The 19,313-nt window shown below is 35.7% G+C and overlaps 2 protein-coding genes across 4 annotated transcripts in view; one reads left to right on the plus strand and one right to left on the minus strand.

The window, feature by feature from the left end:
- Nucleotides 1-17,184, minus strand: part of LOC135127977 (uncharacterized) — a 242,239-nt gene extending 225,055 nt beyond the window's left edge. For all 3 annotated transcript variants that reach the window (XM_064054717.1, XM_064054716.1, XM_064054715.1), the window contains exon 1: nucleotides 17,048-17,184. The gene's annotated coding sequence lies outside the window, so the exon portion shown is untranslated. The remainder of the gene's footprint in view (nucleotides 1-17,047) is intronic.
- Nucleotides 3,670-5,282, plus strand: LOC135128205 (uncharacterized). The gene is made up of 2 exons (XM_064055099.1): nucleotides 3,670-3,673; nucleotides 3,802-5,282. Exons 1-2 carry the CDS (start codon nucleotides 3,670-3,672, stop codon nucleotides 5,280-5,282), a joined length of 1,485 nt encoding a protein of 494 aa, XP_063911169.1.
- Nucleotides 17,185-19,313: the final 2,129 nt, after the last annotated feature.

Below are 19,313 nucleotides of genomic sequence, written 5' to 3' on the forward strand. Positions count from 1 at the left end.
TAATATTTATGATTTTCTAACATCTTGACATTTCTAACGTTGCCTACATATGAGGAAAACTACTACATACTTTAAAAAAATTGCTTAGTTATTTGTGTAAAATGAGACTTTAAAACAATTGATCCATCTGATATCTAATTAAAAAGTTTACAGCCTTCTGCGAATCAGTTTGTTTTTGAGGGCACACCACAATAACGCGTAATTGTTTATTCGAAGGCGTACAGTAAATGTAAGTCAACAAATTATTTATTAATATGGTTCAAACGGAAAATATGGACGCAGTAAACAGTAATCTGGACAAAATTGAACCATTTTTTAAAAAACACAGGTATAATGCAGATTCACGCATTAACTATTTATGTTCAACTAACAACATTATAGCACATGCGTAGACCAACAATTTACAGTGTGGTGAGTGCTGATGTTAACTTTTAATTAAATGTTACAAAGACTCCTGAGACAACGATATGTTCCAGAAGATTTCAGCTTTACGATAAAAATAATGACCACAATGTTACACATTAACGTAACTTTCTGGCTGCAACAGAATCTAAACAAATTTTCAGCTCGTTACCTTTTACACTTTTAAACAAAATTCTCTCGGAAAATTTCCTTCAGATTTTTAAACCCCTCACAAGCGCAGCACTAACCTCCCAACAACATTTTCATGAGAATAAAGTCCCCTCAAATAGTGATTTATGTGCAACATTTCCCCAGTGTACTTTCAACGTCCAGGAAGTCCTTCATTACGCAGCGGAATATCCTCTTTTTAACAAAAATGAATATTTAACGATCGTGAGGGAAAAAAGTTCCATTGTCGGAATTGACCCTCGAAAATTCAGAGTGTCGCTGAATTAATAATATTTTGCTTGTACTGCCGTCTTGCTACATTTATTACAACGTGTTTGCACTATTTTTCAGTCTCATTTCCTCTCTCATATTCCATGCAACGAATAAAGAATATTGTTTACGACGCCCTTCGTTCTATGAGGGGAATTTGAGGGAACGCAACGAGAATTAAAAATTAGTCTTACTTTCGAAACTGACAGCCTTTTCATGCCCTACATGATTAAGTGATGAAGGAAAAAAGGCTACGTAAAACAAAACTTACGGTGCATTTATGGAGAGACATCATCAGTCATTTTGGCACTAAAAATTATGATGACTATAACAAAAAGATATTCTCGGCTGCGAAGAGGGTTTTTGTATTGATTAGTGGGAAGTAAAATGTGATGGAGATAGCTTGAGAATTATTTTTATGGAAATATAAGTAATTCAATACCATTATTAAATCCAGCGAATGTTGCATGTAATTCTGATTTGACGCACGCTATGCGGCTGTCGGTAAAATGAAGCAATTTTGTTCTGGTTAAGATAAAGGGAAAAAGGGAATATCTATGACTTCAAAGTAGTTAACTGAATGCCAGTTTTAATTCAACGCTAAATTCTGCCGGTTCAGAAATCAAATCACACTGTTTTAGCTTCATTGTTACAGTATTTTAGAAAAAAAAAAAACAATATAGTTAGTACCAATCACAATGTAAGAAAAAAGTGGCCCACGAATGTTTACTGGTTTAAATTAAGAGTTTCTTTTTGTTGGAATGTAACTGGGTCATAACTTTTAAGTGTTAGGGGAAGGGGGCCTAAAGCGGGCATAGAGCCCAAAGCGGGCACTCTCTTTAGTTTTGGCGTTTCAAAAGATGGTGCGCCCTAACCGCGCGGACATAATGCATCCCCCCCCCCGCATACTTCACATCAGTCGCCCGAGTTTCCTGCGAGTACCCAATTATGTGCTGTGATAAATAAATAATTTTCACATGATTTTGAAAAATATTGCAAAGTGTGTCACATCTGTTTTTTCTATGTTTGTGATTTTTAAGCTAAAAATGAAATTCGTTAGTCAATTTGTGTTTATCCAGCTGCCATAAGGTAGCAGTTAACTGCCACTTGTCGCATCATTTTGAGTTTAGATGTTGTTTGCCAGCCTTAAATTGCCGGTTTGCCCTAGCTGAATGCCCGCTTTAGGCCTCCCCGTAGGGCAAAGCGGGCAGTTGTAAAGATTTAGTTATCTGCTTCTAACTTTTTTTTTAATAAACTTTCCTCGATTTTAGTTATGCATCATTGAAAAGGGTTAAATCAAGCATTATAATATAAAAATTTAAAGGATCTAGATTATCCATAAACTATTTTTTTTTATATTTTTCTTTATGGTGCCCGCTTTGGGCTCTCTTCCCCTACGTATAATATTCGAACTTGATATAATTGTAGTCTAAAGCTAATGTATCAGTTTATCTAATTTCTATAAAATGTATGCTCTACGTAAGCTATTCAATAAATGCTTTTTAATTATTTTAAAATCAGGGTCTTTCCTGATAATTCCATTTCATAATTAATCATCGTGAGTCGAGACGTTAAATATTCTTTCACCAGAAATCAACTAAAACGAGTTAAAATATTGAATGAATTTTTAAGTAAACTGACCACTTTCCGAAGTTCTGTAGATAAGATCTTCATTTATATTTAGCTCTACATATGTATTTTAAAGACATCATTATATAGTCGTTTTATCTGTTCTGTAAAATTATTGGGAATTTCCGTTGATATGTTAGCTATTGTGATTCAAATGGGCTTCATTAATCTGTATTATTTGTAAGACCCCTACCGAGAACACCATGCCGCGAAAAAAATCTTTCCTACTATGTTTCAGTGTTTCGAGGGTTGAATAGAATGGGTCCAATTTCCGGACACACGTTTATTAACACACGCTACACTTGTTTGCACTAGAAGTAAAAGTTTCGAATAATATATTTTACATTTTAAATATTAATGATAAAACAACAAAGAGTTTTAGTTTCGATCGAGCCAACAGTTGAATGGTTTAGTGACAAACGGGTCAAATGTAGGTCCTTATTGAGTGCAATCCCCGGTTTTACCGGTTTACATTCTATGAGAAAATTTTTCGTACAAATGTCATTTCTCAATCCTTTTTATTTTATTTCTGATGCATCCTGTGCCTGGTTCATTAGATTTCTAGGAAAAAACGAGTCCCCCCAAAGAATTCTACAGGGGTAGTCTCCCTGATTTAAAAAGGACCTCCCTGAAAGGCTCCCTAATCAGCACGGTAGTACGGCTTCTTTACGGAGTACCGCGTCTTCAAGTTCGGATCTGTCCAGAGGCGAAATCATTAATGCCGTCCTCGATTGATTCGATAAGTCAAATCGCATGGACGAATCCTCGGTCGACACAGTTAGCGTTGCTAGTTCGAACGCGAATTTTTCCCAACCGTGCGGCAAAACTAGCTTAGCAGTTCGAACCATACCTATTACTAAAGAGCGGGTAAAAACCGGGCGACACTTGGAGGAAAATTTGAACATCGAGGTATGCAAAGGGAGAGACGCACGGGGTTACGGTAGACCCGACAGAGGCGGGGCCCGATATGTTTGATTTTCTTTTGCATGAGTAGACGTACAAGGTAATCCAAATCCCTTGCTTAACGTTACTCACCAAAAATTCCTCCATGGGTTTAGATTACCTTGCATCCAAAAGGTCTTAGCGAAGTGACACGCCGTAGCACAAGCATCTTTGGCTTTCATATGTTCTTTTTTGTTATGTTTTGTTAGTGTAATTTTCATTTTTCTTTTGATTTTGTTAAGTTAATTCAACCGAGCGATGAGTAAACGGTAAGTACGTGCGGCCCCAGTAAAAGTCCGAAAGATACCTACCTGCCTGTCAATGTGACCAAAGCTAAAAATTACCAACCGTAATAGTACTAAACCTCCTTGTATTGCTAGTCCCCGCTAGCATCTAACCGCCTCTGTTTAAAACCCACCTGTGAACCAACATTAACCGAAGAAATAAAAACAATACCCCAACCCAAACCCCGCTTTGTCAAAGAAACACCACCGCTACAATTCGAAGAAGGACAACCCAAACTCGAAAAACAAATTTCACCTGTCACGGACGATTTACTCGATGAGGAAGAGCCGGCGGTACCCGAGACTTATTCCGACAAGAAAAAGTTCTGGGAGAACGTGACCAAAGACAGACGAATGAGTTTGCACGAAGGACCACCTCCTGAGAAGGACTTGGTGAAGAAGAGGATTTCGGTGCACGAAGTTCCTATTCCGAAACCCCGTTCTCAAGTACAAGTTACGCCAAGCATAGAGGAGGCGGCACCGTCCAAAATAGATGAGGAGCCAGAAACCAAAATCATGTCGGAATACCAAGCCTCATTCCAGCCGCCGAGCGAACGCAAATCTAAATCACCGCCCAAAGTCGAATCAGACAAAGAAAGTACCGATTCGGAATCGGACAATCTCGCTCACAGTGGTACCAACGAGAACGCCGGTTACATTTCGGACAGCGGAGATGTGGACCACTATATTTCCGATTCCGAAATCGAAGATCGTGTCCCACAAATTAGGGAAAGACAGATGAGCGTTTTCGCGCCACCTGTAGCGGCAGCTCGTAAAACCATCTACGAAAGATCTGCTTCGTTGCCTACTGAGGATATGTACGAAGTTTCAGCACGAAGCATCAAATTACGGAAACAGTATTACGAAGAACAGATCAAGAAGGAAATGATCGAAGAGCAGCTAACGAGCGAAATCGAAGAGGAGCCCTCACCTGAACGCAAAACGTTGATCGGCTCCTTGGTCCAGCAAATTAGCGAAGAGAAAGTGCCCGTTTTAGATATAGCGAGATCCTTCGATGAGGCAACGAAGAAGGAAGTCTCTTTTGAAGATCACCGTCAAGCGCACAAACCCGAAAAGACTATAACGCACATTGAGGATGAAACACCGATTTCACAACAATTCCAAGAAACGCACAAAGAAATCGATGCTGATGCTCAAACCAAACGGTCCTCTTTAGGTTCAGAACAGAGTTCCTCGTCGGATATTGACAGGGCGACGAGGAACGGAAGTACTTTAAAACCAGATGCTATGGAAGTACACGTAGACAAGAGCGAAATAGAGGATTCAGAAAAACTTGCCGATTTAGACCAAGACGCCACCGATCTCGAAACAAAATCTTTAGATTCTCTAAACGCAGAGATGCCACCGAAGTCGGCGACTTTCATGGATGATAGTATACCCGAAATCACTGTAACTCTGTCCGGGAAACAAAGACGCATTAGTGAGGAAAGTGATGAGTATGCACCAAAGTCAGACAAGAAAACAGAATTGGATTCACCCATACACGTTCCTGAAGAGCACGTCGAGGACACCGTTTTGGAAGTATCGGTTCAATCCCAACCGGAAGCTCATTTTGACGAGAAATGACTTCGTTTGATGGAGTACCTGTCGAAAAAATTGACGAAGATTTGAGTTCGAGCACTGGGGATGAATCTGATTTAAGATCGGAAGTACATCAAGATCATTCTGATTCTTACGCCTCTGATAAAATCAAATCGGAAAGTCACAGCGATATTGAAAGGATCATCATGGATAGCCTTCAACATCAAAAGGTTGATCCGGTTGAAGCGAAATCAATCGCAAGTGCTTTGATTGAAGAAATCGAATCCGAAATACAAAGACGCGAGTGTTTGCCACCCGCCACCACGTCAGGAGAGGTGTGTCGGATTATTTGAAATACTTAGCTGAAACGAAGGGATTAGATGAAAGAGAGGTAGAGCTAGTTGAATCAGTTTTGGCAAGGCGTCAACGCGAACTCGCCAAGTTGTCACGTGATGATACTCAAGCATCCAGTATTGAAATCACAGACGAGGACTTGAAGTACAGTGGCACGGAAGGAGACACCACACATGTTCTTGAACAACAGATAAGTCAGCTTAAAGCTGAAAAGTTGGACGATATCAAGTCGATGACGTTATGGGATATAATTGACGAGAAACATACCGAAAAGACACGCTTAAGAAAGGACTACGAAAGAGTGGAAGGTGGTATCACGACAGGATTGAAAAGTGAAGTACATACTATAACGTTTGAAAGTATCAAAGGCGAAAAATCCGAAGCCAAGGACATAATAATCGAGGAAGATGAAACAATCTCGGAATCTGATGGTCAAGAAAGCAAACAACTGGAGACTCGTGTTGAGGCCGTGACGTCTGAAATTTGGCACAAGAAAGTCAAAGACATAGAGGTCGACGAATATAGAGAAACCAGTGTCGATGTCAGTAAGGAAAAAACTACTGACATTACTACTAAAATCGTTGAAACAGAAGGCGAAGACGTGCATAAACGAAAAATCGAAGATGCTACCCACGAAAGAGACATAACCCAATCGATCATCAAGCACCGCGTCAACATGACTGAAAAGTCACCTACTGATGAAGTAAAACTAAAAGGAGAAATCACCTGTGAAGATTATTTGTCGAAAGAAGATACAATAAAAAAAGAAGTTACAAGTGAAACTAAACAAGTTGATGGTGTCGCTGTGGTGAAAGAAGAAGCACTTGAAAAATCACGTACCACAACTATACAAAAAGAAGTAATCGACCAAGAAACCGAAGTACTTACGCTCAAAGACGAAGATAGTGTTGTTAAAGAAAGCAAGATTAGTAGCAAAGTAACCTCGACGTACGTCATTCACGAATTATCTACGGTTACTGAAATTAAAGAGAAAATCGAAGTTATTGATATAGATCCATCTTTACTACCCGCCGAATTAGATGAGGTCAAAACAGTAATCGAAAAACACGAAGAAATCAAACGAACTTCTAGCAGCGAATCTAAGTAGAACGTCGAATCCGGGAAATCTCCAGAGGATCAATTCTCGACGTGTTCCTCAGGACGTAAAGGTGATCGAAAATCGGGTATCGACTTCGAGGCCTACTCAAGTTCCGGTGAAAGTCACTACCACAGTTTTGAACTCGACAGTGGAAAAAGTCGCCCTTGTTCTTCCGATGTAGAGAGACTTGTGGCAGCTGGAACTTCTGAATACGACAGTGCGTTGACTTCCCAAGATTACTCAAGCAGTTCGCACATTACCTCTACCGAATATCATACAGCAGTGAGTAGTTTGAGTTCCAAAGAAAGCATGAAAAGTTTGGACAGTGAGAGTTCCGGGCATCTTGGAAGCGTAGAAGTCTCCGAACTGTCAGAAGCTTTCGTACCTTCGGCTAGCGATGCAGAAGGCGATATGCTGGATGCAGTTGATCAGTTAGACGATGGACCTTGGAACGAGGAAATTATTCACGAGCCCACGGATACTCAGACGAAAATGAGAGGTCCTACGAGATGACATTCCAACCCGAACCGAAAATTCTGGCAGCGGAGTCGCCTCAAGCTGACAAAATGGATCAAAAGTTCACAAATATGGATGATGGTAGCATTGTCAGTATGAGTTTGTCGAGTACTCCTGGTGCCACCGAACCAAGAACCGTCATCGAATTGTCTCGAGCTGATTCTGAGAGAATGGATGGTGGCAGTATGTCCGTTTCTGGAATTTCTGATCAGTTGAGTATTGAAGGAAGCTGTGACAGTTTAGTATTCCATCCTACCGCACCCCTAGGAACTACTGAAACTGGTACGTCAACTGGACAAACCGAAGGTAATTTACAAATCGAATCAATTACGTTCACTACATCGATAGTACACGAAAGTGGGATCAGAAGTGAGAGTACACAGGTGACTTCAGCATACTCCTGAAGAGGACCGTGCTATCAAAACCGAAGATCCACTAATGAATGGAAAATATCCTCCTGAAACCAAAAAGAAAACTCACAGACGACAGGAGAGCACTAGTTCGTTTGTTCCACCAGTTTTAAGTAGTTTCGATCAGAAATTTCACTCCGACCTAACAGAAGGCGACAAATACACGCCGGAGCTGGGTTTTAAGAAAGTCATCAGCGACGAAAAGAAAGATATCGATGAACGCGAAAGAGAGAAAAGTTATGAAACGGAAGCAGATCAAGGTTTTCACCGCGACATTCGTGAGGGTAAATATCACGAAACCGAAGAAGAAATCAAAGACGACACTCCGGAATTTAGCTCAGAGACCCAAGCAAGTGTTGGGGAACTCGAACAAGAATACACATCCGCCTTAGCAAGAGCTCAGGAAGCTAAAAAGAAATCAGAAACACCGGATTTACATCTTTATAAAGAGCAACTGGAAAAACGTGATTCTCATGGAAAGTCCAGCAGCACTTCTAGCGAAAAGTCGAGTTTCGAAGAAGCTGAAGGGGAAGCGGCTTTCAACATGGTAGCACATGTGTCTCCAGCTCACAAGATTAAACAGATTTGCCCTATACTAGAAGACGAAGATGCCGAGAAACACGAGTTGGAAACAAGGGAAAGAGCTCAAAAGGAATATGAGAAGAGGCGTTCACAACTTAGAGATCACAGTCCTGGATCCATTGTTATATACAGTATTGTTAAAAAAATTGGTCTAAAGAGTTTAGACAGTACTTCCCTCGCTGTCGGAGACGTGACGACTGCACGCCTATTTATCTTTTTTTTCGCATTAAATTTCAAAGCATTCGGTTTTGTTGTTCTTGATTAAATCAATAAAATAAATTTGCGCATTCATTAAATTTTTTGAGTCACCCTGTATATCCAAATCCAAAAAACATGAATGGAATGATAAATTACAAGAAGAGACTCATCATATTTTGTACATATTAGATAGGATTATTCGGCAAAATTTTGAGCTGACGTCATCAATTATTTGGAGGAGATAAGCAAATATATTTTGACTAAAAATTTAATATGCTCTTTAAAGCCTTAAAACATTTGCAAAATCTCAAAGCATTCAGTTCTGTAGTATCAATAAAATACATTCACGCATTCATTATTTTTTTGGGTCATCCTGTATATGCATATCCAAAAAATATGAATGGAATGATACATCACAAGAAGAGACTCATCATATTTTGTACATTTTAGATAAGATTTATTCAGCAAAATTATAGCGATGCAGAAGGCGATATTCTGGATGCAGTTAGACGATGGACCTTGGAACGAGGAAATTATGGATGAGCCCACTAATACTCAGACGAAAATGAAGAGGTCATGCGAGATAGCTTTCCAACCTGAAACGAAAAATCTGGCAGCTGAGTATCCTCAAACAGACGAAATGGATGGAAATTTGACAAGTATGGATGTTGGCAGTATTGTCATGTCACTATGAGTCTGTCGACTACTTCAGGTACTACGGAACCAAGAACCGTCATCGAAATGTTTCGAGCTGATTCTGAGGGAGTGCACATTACCAACGATAATTTTTGAAAACTCCCAGAAACGATTCGAATATAACTGAACCAACAAAATAACGCGTGAAGTCAAAGTAAGGGAAATTCAATAATTTTGGACAAACTACGTGTAACCGGTTTGAAATTAATATAATTTTCCGGCAAATGCCAACAAAATTAATTTAGATATTAATCTATTATCTTGTGTAAATAAATATTAGCGAATGTTATTGCTACTGGAAAACAGTTTATGTACATATACCGATTGAGAATTTTAATCGATAAAATATATATATGATCCTTCCCGCTTTAATTTCTTCGTAGACATTATTTATACTTTTTTTAAATATCACTGTTAGCCGATTCTCACCAACCAGGGCGTTAACATTTGAATTAATGATTTTAATTTTAAAGTTTATTATTAATGAAGTAGAAATAACGTCAATGAAAATTTAATTTCAGTTAAATCTGTCTTAAACACGACACAAGTAAATAACATCAATAAAATGGAAATTTTAAATGAGCTTAAAATTGCGTAGGTAACCAGAAGACGTCACACTCAGTCATTTCCTAATTAATTCTGCTAGCAGAGCAGCTTTCCACCAAACATCTACAGAATAATGTTGTTCATTTTATGGTATTATGGCCAAGAAACGAACTTCAGCTAATTATCAATGTTTCCCATCAGAATATTGATTGCCGACTTTACTTTTATCAATAAACATGTCGTCAGAACGGCATCAACGTACGCTACACATACGGGTTGTGGTTTTACACACTGGAAGTTATGAATAAATAAGCATTTCCGTTATTTGCTTATTCATTTCTATAAAAAGTATTGCAATTACCAACACGGTGTTTGTTTATTGTGTTTTACCCTCGCAGTGAAGCTGTCAAATTTGAGCAAACAACAGATTGTTGTTATTTTAAGGTATTCGGTGGAAACAAAATCATATTAATATTATATTCATCGTGCAAACATGAAATAAAAACTATTGTTTCAAAATTAAAAATATAAGATCAAACATTGTGTATGTGAAAATTCTGACAATGGCGGTGAGTTTTATCTTCAAAAAAACTTGACAGCATTATGAATTTTACTGAGAGAGTATAATTATCAACTGAAATTTTAAACGCACGAACAGCTTTCGTTTGCTTCTTGCCATAGCAGGGTAAAAAATTGTAGGTAAATAAACTCCAAGACTGTTCTTTTTTGCTGCAGGAAAGAAAGAATAGTGTAAATAAACTCTAATTATAAACAGTAACAAATTGTAATGTAAAAAGGATAACGATAAATGGTAAAGGACTATCCCGTCTCACATCCCCTATGTCAATACAGTTTCGCTTTCCGTACAAACAAGTGTAGCAATGCGATTATCACCACTATTGAAAAGTAAAGTCTTTGCTAAAGTTTAGCTAACCGCTAGGCTGACCTGCTTCAACAACATTAAAAGCTCTGAAAACCATCTAATACGTGGGGGGTATGGTCGATATTAAATGAAAAAGCTGTATTCATTAAATTTATAATGAGTTCCAATTTATCACACAAAGCATTAATCTCAGGTATGTGTGTAAAAACACATTAAAATTTATAAATTATGCATACCAACCTTAGTTAGTAATTAAGGGCGGACTTAATGAGCGATCCACGTAAGTGCAAAGAATTAAATGTCACCTAAAAATAATACCCGAATTTTGCTAACTTACTAATTAAAAACTAAAATTAGAGATCTAATTTTAATGTCAAAAACGGTTCTGATTCATGTCCAGCTGTTTTAATTTTTTTAAATAACATAAAACGTTCACCAGTAATTCATTTAATTTTAACACACGTAACAGCAAATTAAAACTAACTTGAAAAGCTTTAAATGGATTTTTTTCTGTTGAATAACAGTTTACACTATGGAATATTATAGACTGTAAGAGCGGTGAGGAAATAAAACCAAAACATTTAGATTATGGAGTGCAAATTGTATCTAGAGCTTTATCGCGTGCCTCTTAGACATTTAACTTGTTATGGTCGAAGTAAGCAATAATAATAACAAAACTTTCCAAAAACTTTCATGAAAGCGTAGTTTATAATACACAATTAAATCTAATTTACATAATTTCATAATTTAGATTCTACAACGAGTGCACTAGGTATGAGTAATTTGCTGCTACTCTTATTATTATTGTATTTGAAATATAACCAAAATAGTTTGTACAAGATTTGACTTACACCTGAGTTGGCATCAAACTGTTCATAAAAAATTAATTAAAATAATATTTCCATATTTATCTCTGAGATACCTTAGATAAAATTCCTCAACCATAATTAATTGTTAAAGTTATTTTGGGAGTATTAATTGAAACGAAAACAGCAAAACGAAAGACCCTTTCTAAAGTAAAATTAACATACATATTTAAAAGCACTCTCATTTTAATCTTAATCCGACAAATACAAAGTGCTTGCAAATATATACTGCGTACGTACCTAGTTTGTTTACACCTGAATTTCTGTAAATTTATATGTTAATGATAAATTCGACAAAGTTTTCATCTCATTTCCAAAATTTTAGATTATTAAGTATTCAGCATTTCCATCATTTATAAATTAGAAGAGCAGTTTGTTATCACAGTTTAGATCCTTCTGAATATTTAACTGTTTTTAAAAGGTTTGGAAAACCCGTATTATTTTTAACAGCAAACTTTCCGATACACAAACACCTAAAATTAGTCGGTAACGCAGAAATAAGTTTTTATTTGCACACTTTGCTTTAGAAACTCATCCACTGGATCATCAATGATTTATGTACTTGTTTCATTAATGATTCACACACTAATGATGCTTTGCAAACACATCAAGCAATGGCTCATTAATAATTAACAATAGTGCTAACTGAAAAACCGAATGCAAATAAAAACAAAGAAATTGAAGAAACACAATTTTTAATGATTTCAAGAAGCTAATTGTGGAATTGAAAAATAATTACAGTCGGATTAATTATAAAGTATACAGAAAGCTATACTTAACGACTAAAAATATCTTGGTCAGAAGCTACCTTTTTATTACATTCACTAGTCAGTCATGGTGTAAACGAAAATCAATTTTGTAAACCCGTAAGAGCAGCGCTTGTCTCAAGCTTGAAAATTATTAATCATATACAGGCCATGGTTTCCGAAAAGCGTGCGCAAACTGTTGTGTAATCGGGACGAAATTTGCCAACAGAAATAATACATGTTATCAGAGAACCAGAGAAAATGAATATTTAAGGAGAATGAGGTAATTCTAATTCCTCAGCCATAGTGTTAGCTAATTTAGGACCGGATTCATCAAGAACAGTTGTATTCATGACAAAACAGGATTCAGAAAATTTCATTAATGAACTTGACGAAATTTCCACTTTGAGGAAAACCGCTGGCAGCCCCAGGAAAAGGAATTTGTGTAATACACATTTAATAAACATTCCGTTGGTGCTGTTAATAAATTTAATAGTATAAAAATTAATAGCACGTATCAATTGAGAACAGTGATTATTATTAATAGTAACAGTAAATTTATAAAACAGGAAAAGTGTTCAATATTTTAGATTGTAGTGCTACAAAGCAAATTAATTATCTGAACATTTTCTGCTATTATGAATCAGAAAATAAAATAATAAAGTTTCATTAAGTTAATGAAATGTAATAATAATTCATATATAATTCGTTTTACAGAAATAATAACTTGTTTAGGGTTTTTTATAAAACTTGAATAGCATTTACCAAGGAAAATTGTTCGTGGGGATGATCAGAGAAATTTTGGTTAGCGTTTTACCATGTTCCTAAAATGCCTATACAATTTGACAACAATCAGTCAGTAGTTTCTAAGATTGTGAATCTAAATAAATATCGACACTGACGACAGATTATAAACAGACGAAAAATATACAGACAAGCAGGCAATAGATAGATGGAAAAGGTGTCCTATTTTTTCATTTTCTAGGAGCCATGAAACGTAGAAAAGTAACCGTTCGATGGATGGACCTTATTTTAGCTTACGGTCGGGAAATAAAATTGTTAAAATCTCATTTCATGATATCCTCAGATATCTGTACATCTGTAATTATTAGAAACTAAAAATGAAGTAAAATAGTACAACCGTAACTCATGTGGGAAAATAGTAATTTACGATACAAGTAACGTTATTAAGGTTTTTACATTACGAGGGAATATGTATGATGAACGAGGAGCGATAGCCCCGAGTTCTTTAAAATTCCCGGGTAATGTAAAACCTGACAACGTTACGTGCATCGTAACATGTTTTATTTTATCCCAAAATAACACCGCGTTGTTAAAAAAATAGTGGAAAAAAATTTTACCTACATGGGTCGATTCTGGCTATGCCGGTATCCAAGCATTTATTTTTGTTTATAATAATACTGATAAAATATGCATTATAATACTCAGAACATTTTGCTCGATTGTGGTTTAATTAATAATTTTATTCCTGTGATTCAAATCAAACAAATTTCTACGTGACATTCTTTCGATGAATAAACATAAATAAACTTCAGAATGCTACTACCTAGTGCTGAAGGGCATTTTATCACGTTAGTTATGTGATTTACATTGTCCGTACGCCACAGGGGCTGCGGGAGTGTTATTATGCCACATTTTTTATAATTTTTCAAGGAAGTAGGATTTGTTGAACGAAAGAAGTATTGAAATAACCTTTGACCAATTTTTAAATTTAGAAATATTGCTGTTCTATTTCAGTATAACATTTCCTGTGTCTTCAATAATTGGGGTATGGAGACGACCTCAGAAATAAATTTATAGAAATCATCTCTTCACATTTTCATGCTTATATTTACGTTATTATAAATCTCCTATATGTACAATCAAAACTCGATCTCTACACAATCAACATTGAGATACACAAAGATAATACGCCCACCACAGATATGATACTTCAACGAATGTCAGAAACTTTTTCGGAACATTTTTTTTTTAATATTCGCATGCTTTATTCTATACAAACTTCGTCGTCAGATAAACTCCGAAATATATTTTTGCTAAAAATAGATATGTATTTATTTTAGTACAGACATAAGTAATGCTTTATGTGATGGAGTATGGATATCTAAAGGCTGAGCGACAGCCAGACGGATAAATTCATACAAGCCACATAAAGCCACTTATACTCCGAATAAAACACAACGATTTATTTTTAGACGTCACATAGATTGAGATTTATTTTCAAACGATTATAATTTTTAAAGAAAAGGACTAGAATTATTAATTTATTACGTACAATAAAATTAGTAAAAATGAAATTACAGGATGTCAAAGATCATTTACCGTACTAAATGTTATTCGCTCCAATTATGTATAGAACATACATATCCTTACGTCCAAGTAGTTTTTTCTTAAAACATATTAACTGAAAGTGCACTCGGAATGTGATGAGGATCCATAGGGACGTAACCGCAGGAAAGCAAGTGGCATAGTGTTTCAAACTACTCAGTTAGAAAGAATGCACTGGTCACTGCTTAAGAAGGACCTCGACCAGATTGTTGGCAAGCTGTGGGAGTCACAATAGTTTTAAAGAGACGTGGCAGTGAAAATCGAGCACAATAGAGAACCCGATACCGCAAGCAGTCGTTTATCACAAATCATTTGCAAAGTCATCGAAATTTCCCAAGAAAATCGGTTTAATCGAAGAAATGAAAAATATTTCCACTTTTTGCTCACCTGTTATTTAAATTTTCGTGGCGTATAAGTTTCAGATGATCGAGAAAAAAAGTAGTCTAGCAGCCTTTGAAATTCAATGTTAAAAAAATATATTGGTGACACGAACGCGTTCCTTGTTCGTGGTAATCAGTGCAACATTTACGGCCAAATCACTATCAAATAAAGTGGCAAATAACTGCAGTTACAAAGTCATTATTTTTTTAATAAATTTCTTGGTTTACTGGACAACGTTTTTTTTTCGACGCCAATTGGCGTCATGGAAACAAAATTTATACCTTTTCAACAACGTTACATAAATCCCAATTTACAGGACGTTTGAAAACAAATGGTTTTATGACTTTGAATACTTTCTTTGCACATTTTTACCGTGTTTAATACATTTGTAGTGTTTCGTCTTTTTTTATTTTCTCATATAATTTTGTTTTCTTCACTTGTTATACACTATAATACGTACTGTTCATAAATTATCTCTCCTTCTACTTCTTAAAAATAATAATAATAATAAATAAACGTCTTATTACTACACTCAACTTACATAATTCAAAAATAATTTTAATCTTAACTTATCTCTAAGTTGAACATCGCACGCTCTCCTAAAAACGTACTCTTCAGTTTAGAATTATGTTTGATTTTTACAATAATCCGAAGTTCTTTACACTCTCCCTACAAATTGGTTGCAACGTTCCAACTCGGAACTAAAAAAGGAATATTTTTAACGATCACGAGATACTTTTCTAGTTATAAATTTCCATTGCAAAGCGGCATATCAGAATTTCCTCTTGAACATTTTGTGAATTTTACGAGGCTTTAAGTTGTTACTTTGTTTTCATTAAACATTTTTTGTTTATTTTCTCACGATATTTTTGATATTTTCTTAGTATGTACAAGTTCGCTAAGGAAAAATTTGTGACTCATTTTTTTCAAAAAATCGAACTTCAAACCAACTAGTAAATCCTTGAAAAAAAAATAATCAGCAAAAAAACTAATTGAATTTGAAAATGTCCATTGAATCGGAAAGTTAGTTAATTCAGGTTTATAAAAGAAAATTTCGCTTGTGTGACATTTATGAAAACTATTCAAACTATATATTTTATATAAATTTAGGAACTACGAGATCTCACTTAACGCCACAGTCAATAGAAAAAGATTTTTTTTAATTTTTGCTCATTATACTTTGTACAGAAAATCGTCCCCTTTTGCGGGTCTGTTGCTATCTGCACACAGCCATCCAATTATTTTTTTGTTATTAGTGATTTTTGTTTCTCTAATTTTAGGAGATAACTGCTTGTCCACTTAAATTAATCACCATTAGATAAAAAAGATGAAGTCATTTGAATTTCCACGATAGTAGTAAATGGAACTCGTCAATAATTCACAAATAATTACTTCTTAAATTATTAATAAATCGCTCAAAAATCAAACTCCATAAACAAACTTAATTGCTGTTTATGTTTTTCGACATAGATAAGACTGACGAACGTCTACCATTTATTCAAATAATAAAAAAAAAAAATTCAAAGTTTTGAAGTGATTAAAACTTAAAACTTGGGAAGTCCTTTAGAATAAAAAAAACTGAAAATATCAATAAAATGTTTGCATATGTTTTCTAAGTAAAGAAACTTTGCGTGAAGCGCTAATCTGTTTTCAAAACTTTTAAACTTAATTGAAAAACAGTTAGGTTTTAGTATTTTGCGTGATCTTGCACAATATTAACATACTATTATTTAAAACTTTGTATATTAACTATTTGTTTATGTTTATAACTATAGGTTAGTTTTTATACAATCTATCTTATTTTTGTTTTCTTACAATTCCTTTTGTCCAAGTATAATTGATATAATGTGTATAAAGTTTTATTTAGTTGGACTTAGGAATGACAAAGAGCGAACAAGTGAAGAATAGAAACCGACCAAACACAGCTAAAGTATTTAAAGCTTCTTTTGTAGAAAGTTGTTCCTCCTTAATTAATTTATATAATTACACCCTAATTCCGTGTAATCACGTACCCTCATTACTTAACACCCGCAAGCTAATGGCCGTTACGCATCGCCGTCCCCTAGTAAACCAAACTGCGCCCCACTCGTCACTTATTATATTATTTTGTATTAAAGATGGCGCCACTTTTCCACCATTCAAAAACTCGTAAAAAGTCGTCAAATCAAAAATCACTTCATCTACCTTCAGCGAAAAACCTCCATCCTCCCGGAAAACATCTCCCCACTTTCACCAGAACACCACTCAAACTGGCACTTTTCGTCCGGTCGCGCGCTCCGCGTGTGCTCCGGTCGACTCCGGGCGTCGTCGCGGCTCCGGTGTCCCGCGCTAAACTGCAGAACCCGGAGTTTGTTACCCGGAGTTCTTGTGTCTGACAACAGATTGGGCACATGCGCACTGATTTGCCTTGAGGTGCGTGTATATCATTATGAAATATAGTTCGTTTAAATATAATGCTTTCTTGTCTGTATTTTGCCTTACGTTTGTGGTTTCGTTTCGTGTTTTTCGGGGCCGGATTAATTCCGGGGCGGCGGCGGCGGAGGGCCGAATGACGCGCCGCCGACGGCTCGCGTTTATTAAAATTCAAATTACGCCAGAGGATGTTATCGAATTCATTGGGCTAATAAAGCTGGGACAGGACGACATGCGATTGTGGCGGCGCTTGCATGTTCGATTGAATAAAAAGGGGCGGTTTGGGGAAAAGAGGGACGTTTCGCAGTCAATTTGGGGAATTTTAAAGTGTACATGACGCATGTGGTGATTTTTAAAGTACGGGAGGAATATAAAATTTTTCATCTGGTTTGGCTTTGGAGTTGTGGTTGTGATAAATGTGTGCGTGTGGTACTTCACGCGCCTGAATTTACAGTTTTACTACGTGTCTACAGTACCAATAAATGACAGCATAAACAAGGAAATATTCATAATTGCCTCATTATTTACAGATATTTTCATAGCGGTTTGGAGCCCGAAGATCTAAGAAACCCAGACGATTTAAACTTGAAGAAACCTTGACGATGATACGAAACCCTCAAAATACTAAATGTCAAAAAATGGCAACATATCACAAGACGATTAAAATTTAATATTTCTTTGTTTCTCATGACTATATCATGGAAACCTGGCCAAAATTCTAAAATTGTTTTTGTGACTTCACTATCACTATAGTCTTTGCCATTTCTATTGAAACACCACTTGTTGATCGTAAATTTGGCAACGTTCATATTCACACAATTTTCTAACTAAAAGTCGTTGTCAATCAACCGAAAGCTGTTACCAATTGCAAAATTTTAAGCAAAATCAACAGGTGGTGTTTCAACAGAAATGGCAAAGACTTTAGTTGTATGTTTCGAACTGGACGACATTGTTTCTATAGCGTTTTCCTTTTCATTGGGTGGTTCTAGAAGACCTAAAACCATTGATTTTTTTTGAGTTGGCAAAACATTGTTGATGCCAGAATTTTCGAAAAATCCTTTAAAATGAATGATCCTCCTCTAACTCGATGTCATAATTTTCGATTACCTCTGTTACCCTATAGGAACTAATAGCCACATCTCCTAACAAATTAACTGCTGGTGATGATCTAGTCATCAGTTTCTTGATTCGCGAATGTAAATCTCTTTTTACGACACCTTTTTCAGTCTTAATTAATTTAGCATTACGCACAAGAATGGAAAAAGGCTAGAATTATTTCAGTTTTGAAAAAAAGGTAGTTCACAACTCTCAAAGTCTTATCAGTGTTTTCACAAAATGTTAGAGGAATCCTGGATGATCACGGACAAGGTGATGTTATTTATACGGATTTTTCCCAAGCACTCGATTTCAAAAATTTGATAATACTAGAGTTCCTCAAGGCTCCAATTCTGGACCTATTCTTTTCAACATCTTTATGAATGATTTACTATTGTCTCTTGGATATCAGGGAGAAGCATAAAAATTGTCATGTCATTATATTAACTTCGCCTGTAACAGACTATGCAAACAAATCTAGGAAGCCGATTTTAACCTACTTCAAATTTTCGTATCGATTTGAAACTTTGCAAAGGTGTGTAATTTGGATGACAATACAAGAATTTGGTACTATCGAGCAGTGGAAGTTCACTCTACTCTTTAAATTTTGCCATAAGTCACAAAATTTGAGTGCATCTTTTTAGTTTTTTTTTAAGTATAATTATTATGTATCCAAATCGTTGGATACAAATTACAATATTCATATTATCAGTCTTTGGAAAAAAAGACAGTTATAAAGGATCTTGACATAATTTTGGATTAGGCTTAGTGTTACAATGAGTGTTAGAAATATTTTAGTAAAATTGATCACGTTAGGTACTTTTGCACTAAGTAAGACTGAACATTCTTGATTAATGTTGTGATGTTGGGAAACATTCGCCAATTTATGAAATGTGTTCTAAATACAATCAAGGTGACAAGAACTTTGATTTAATTATCTAAT

This window comes from Zophobas morio, unplaced genomic scaffold, assembly GCF_036711695.1.
Source record: "Zophobas morio isolate AGI-343-1 ecotype UQ-CSIRO unplaced genomic scaffold, CSIRO_AGI_Zmor_V1 ptg000012l, whole genome shotgun sequence".
Classification (NCBI taxonomy): Eukaryota; Metazoa; Arthropoda; class Insecta; order Coleoptera; family Tenebrionidae; genus Zophobas; species Zophobas morio.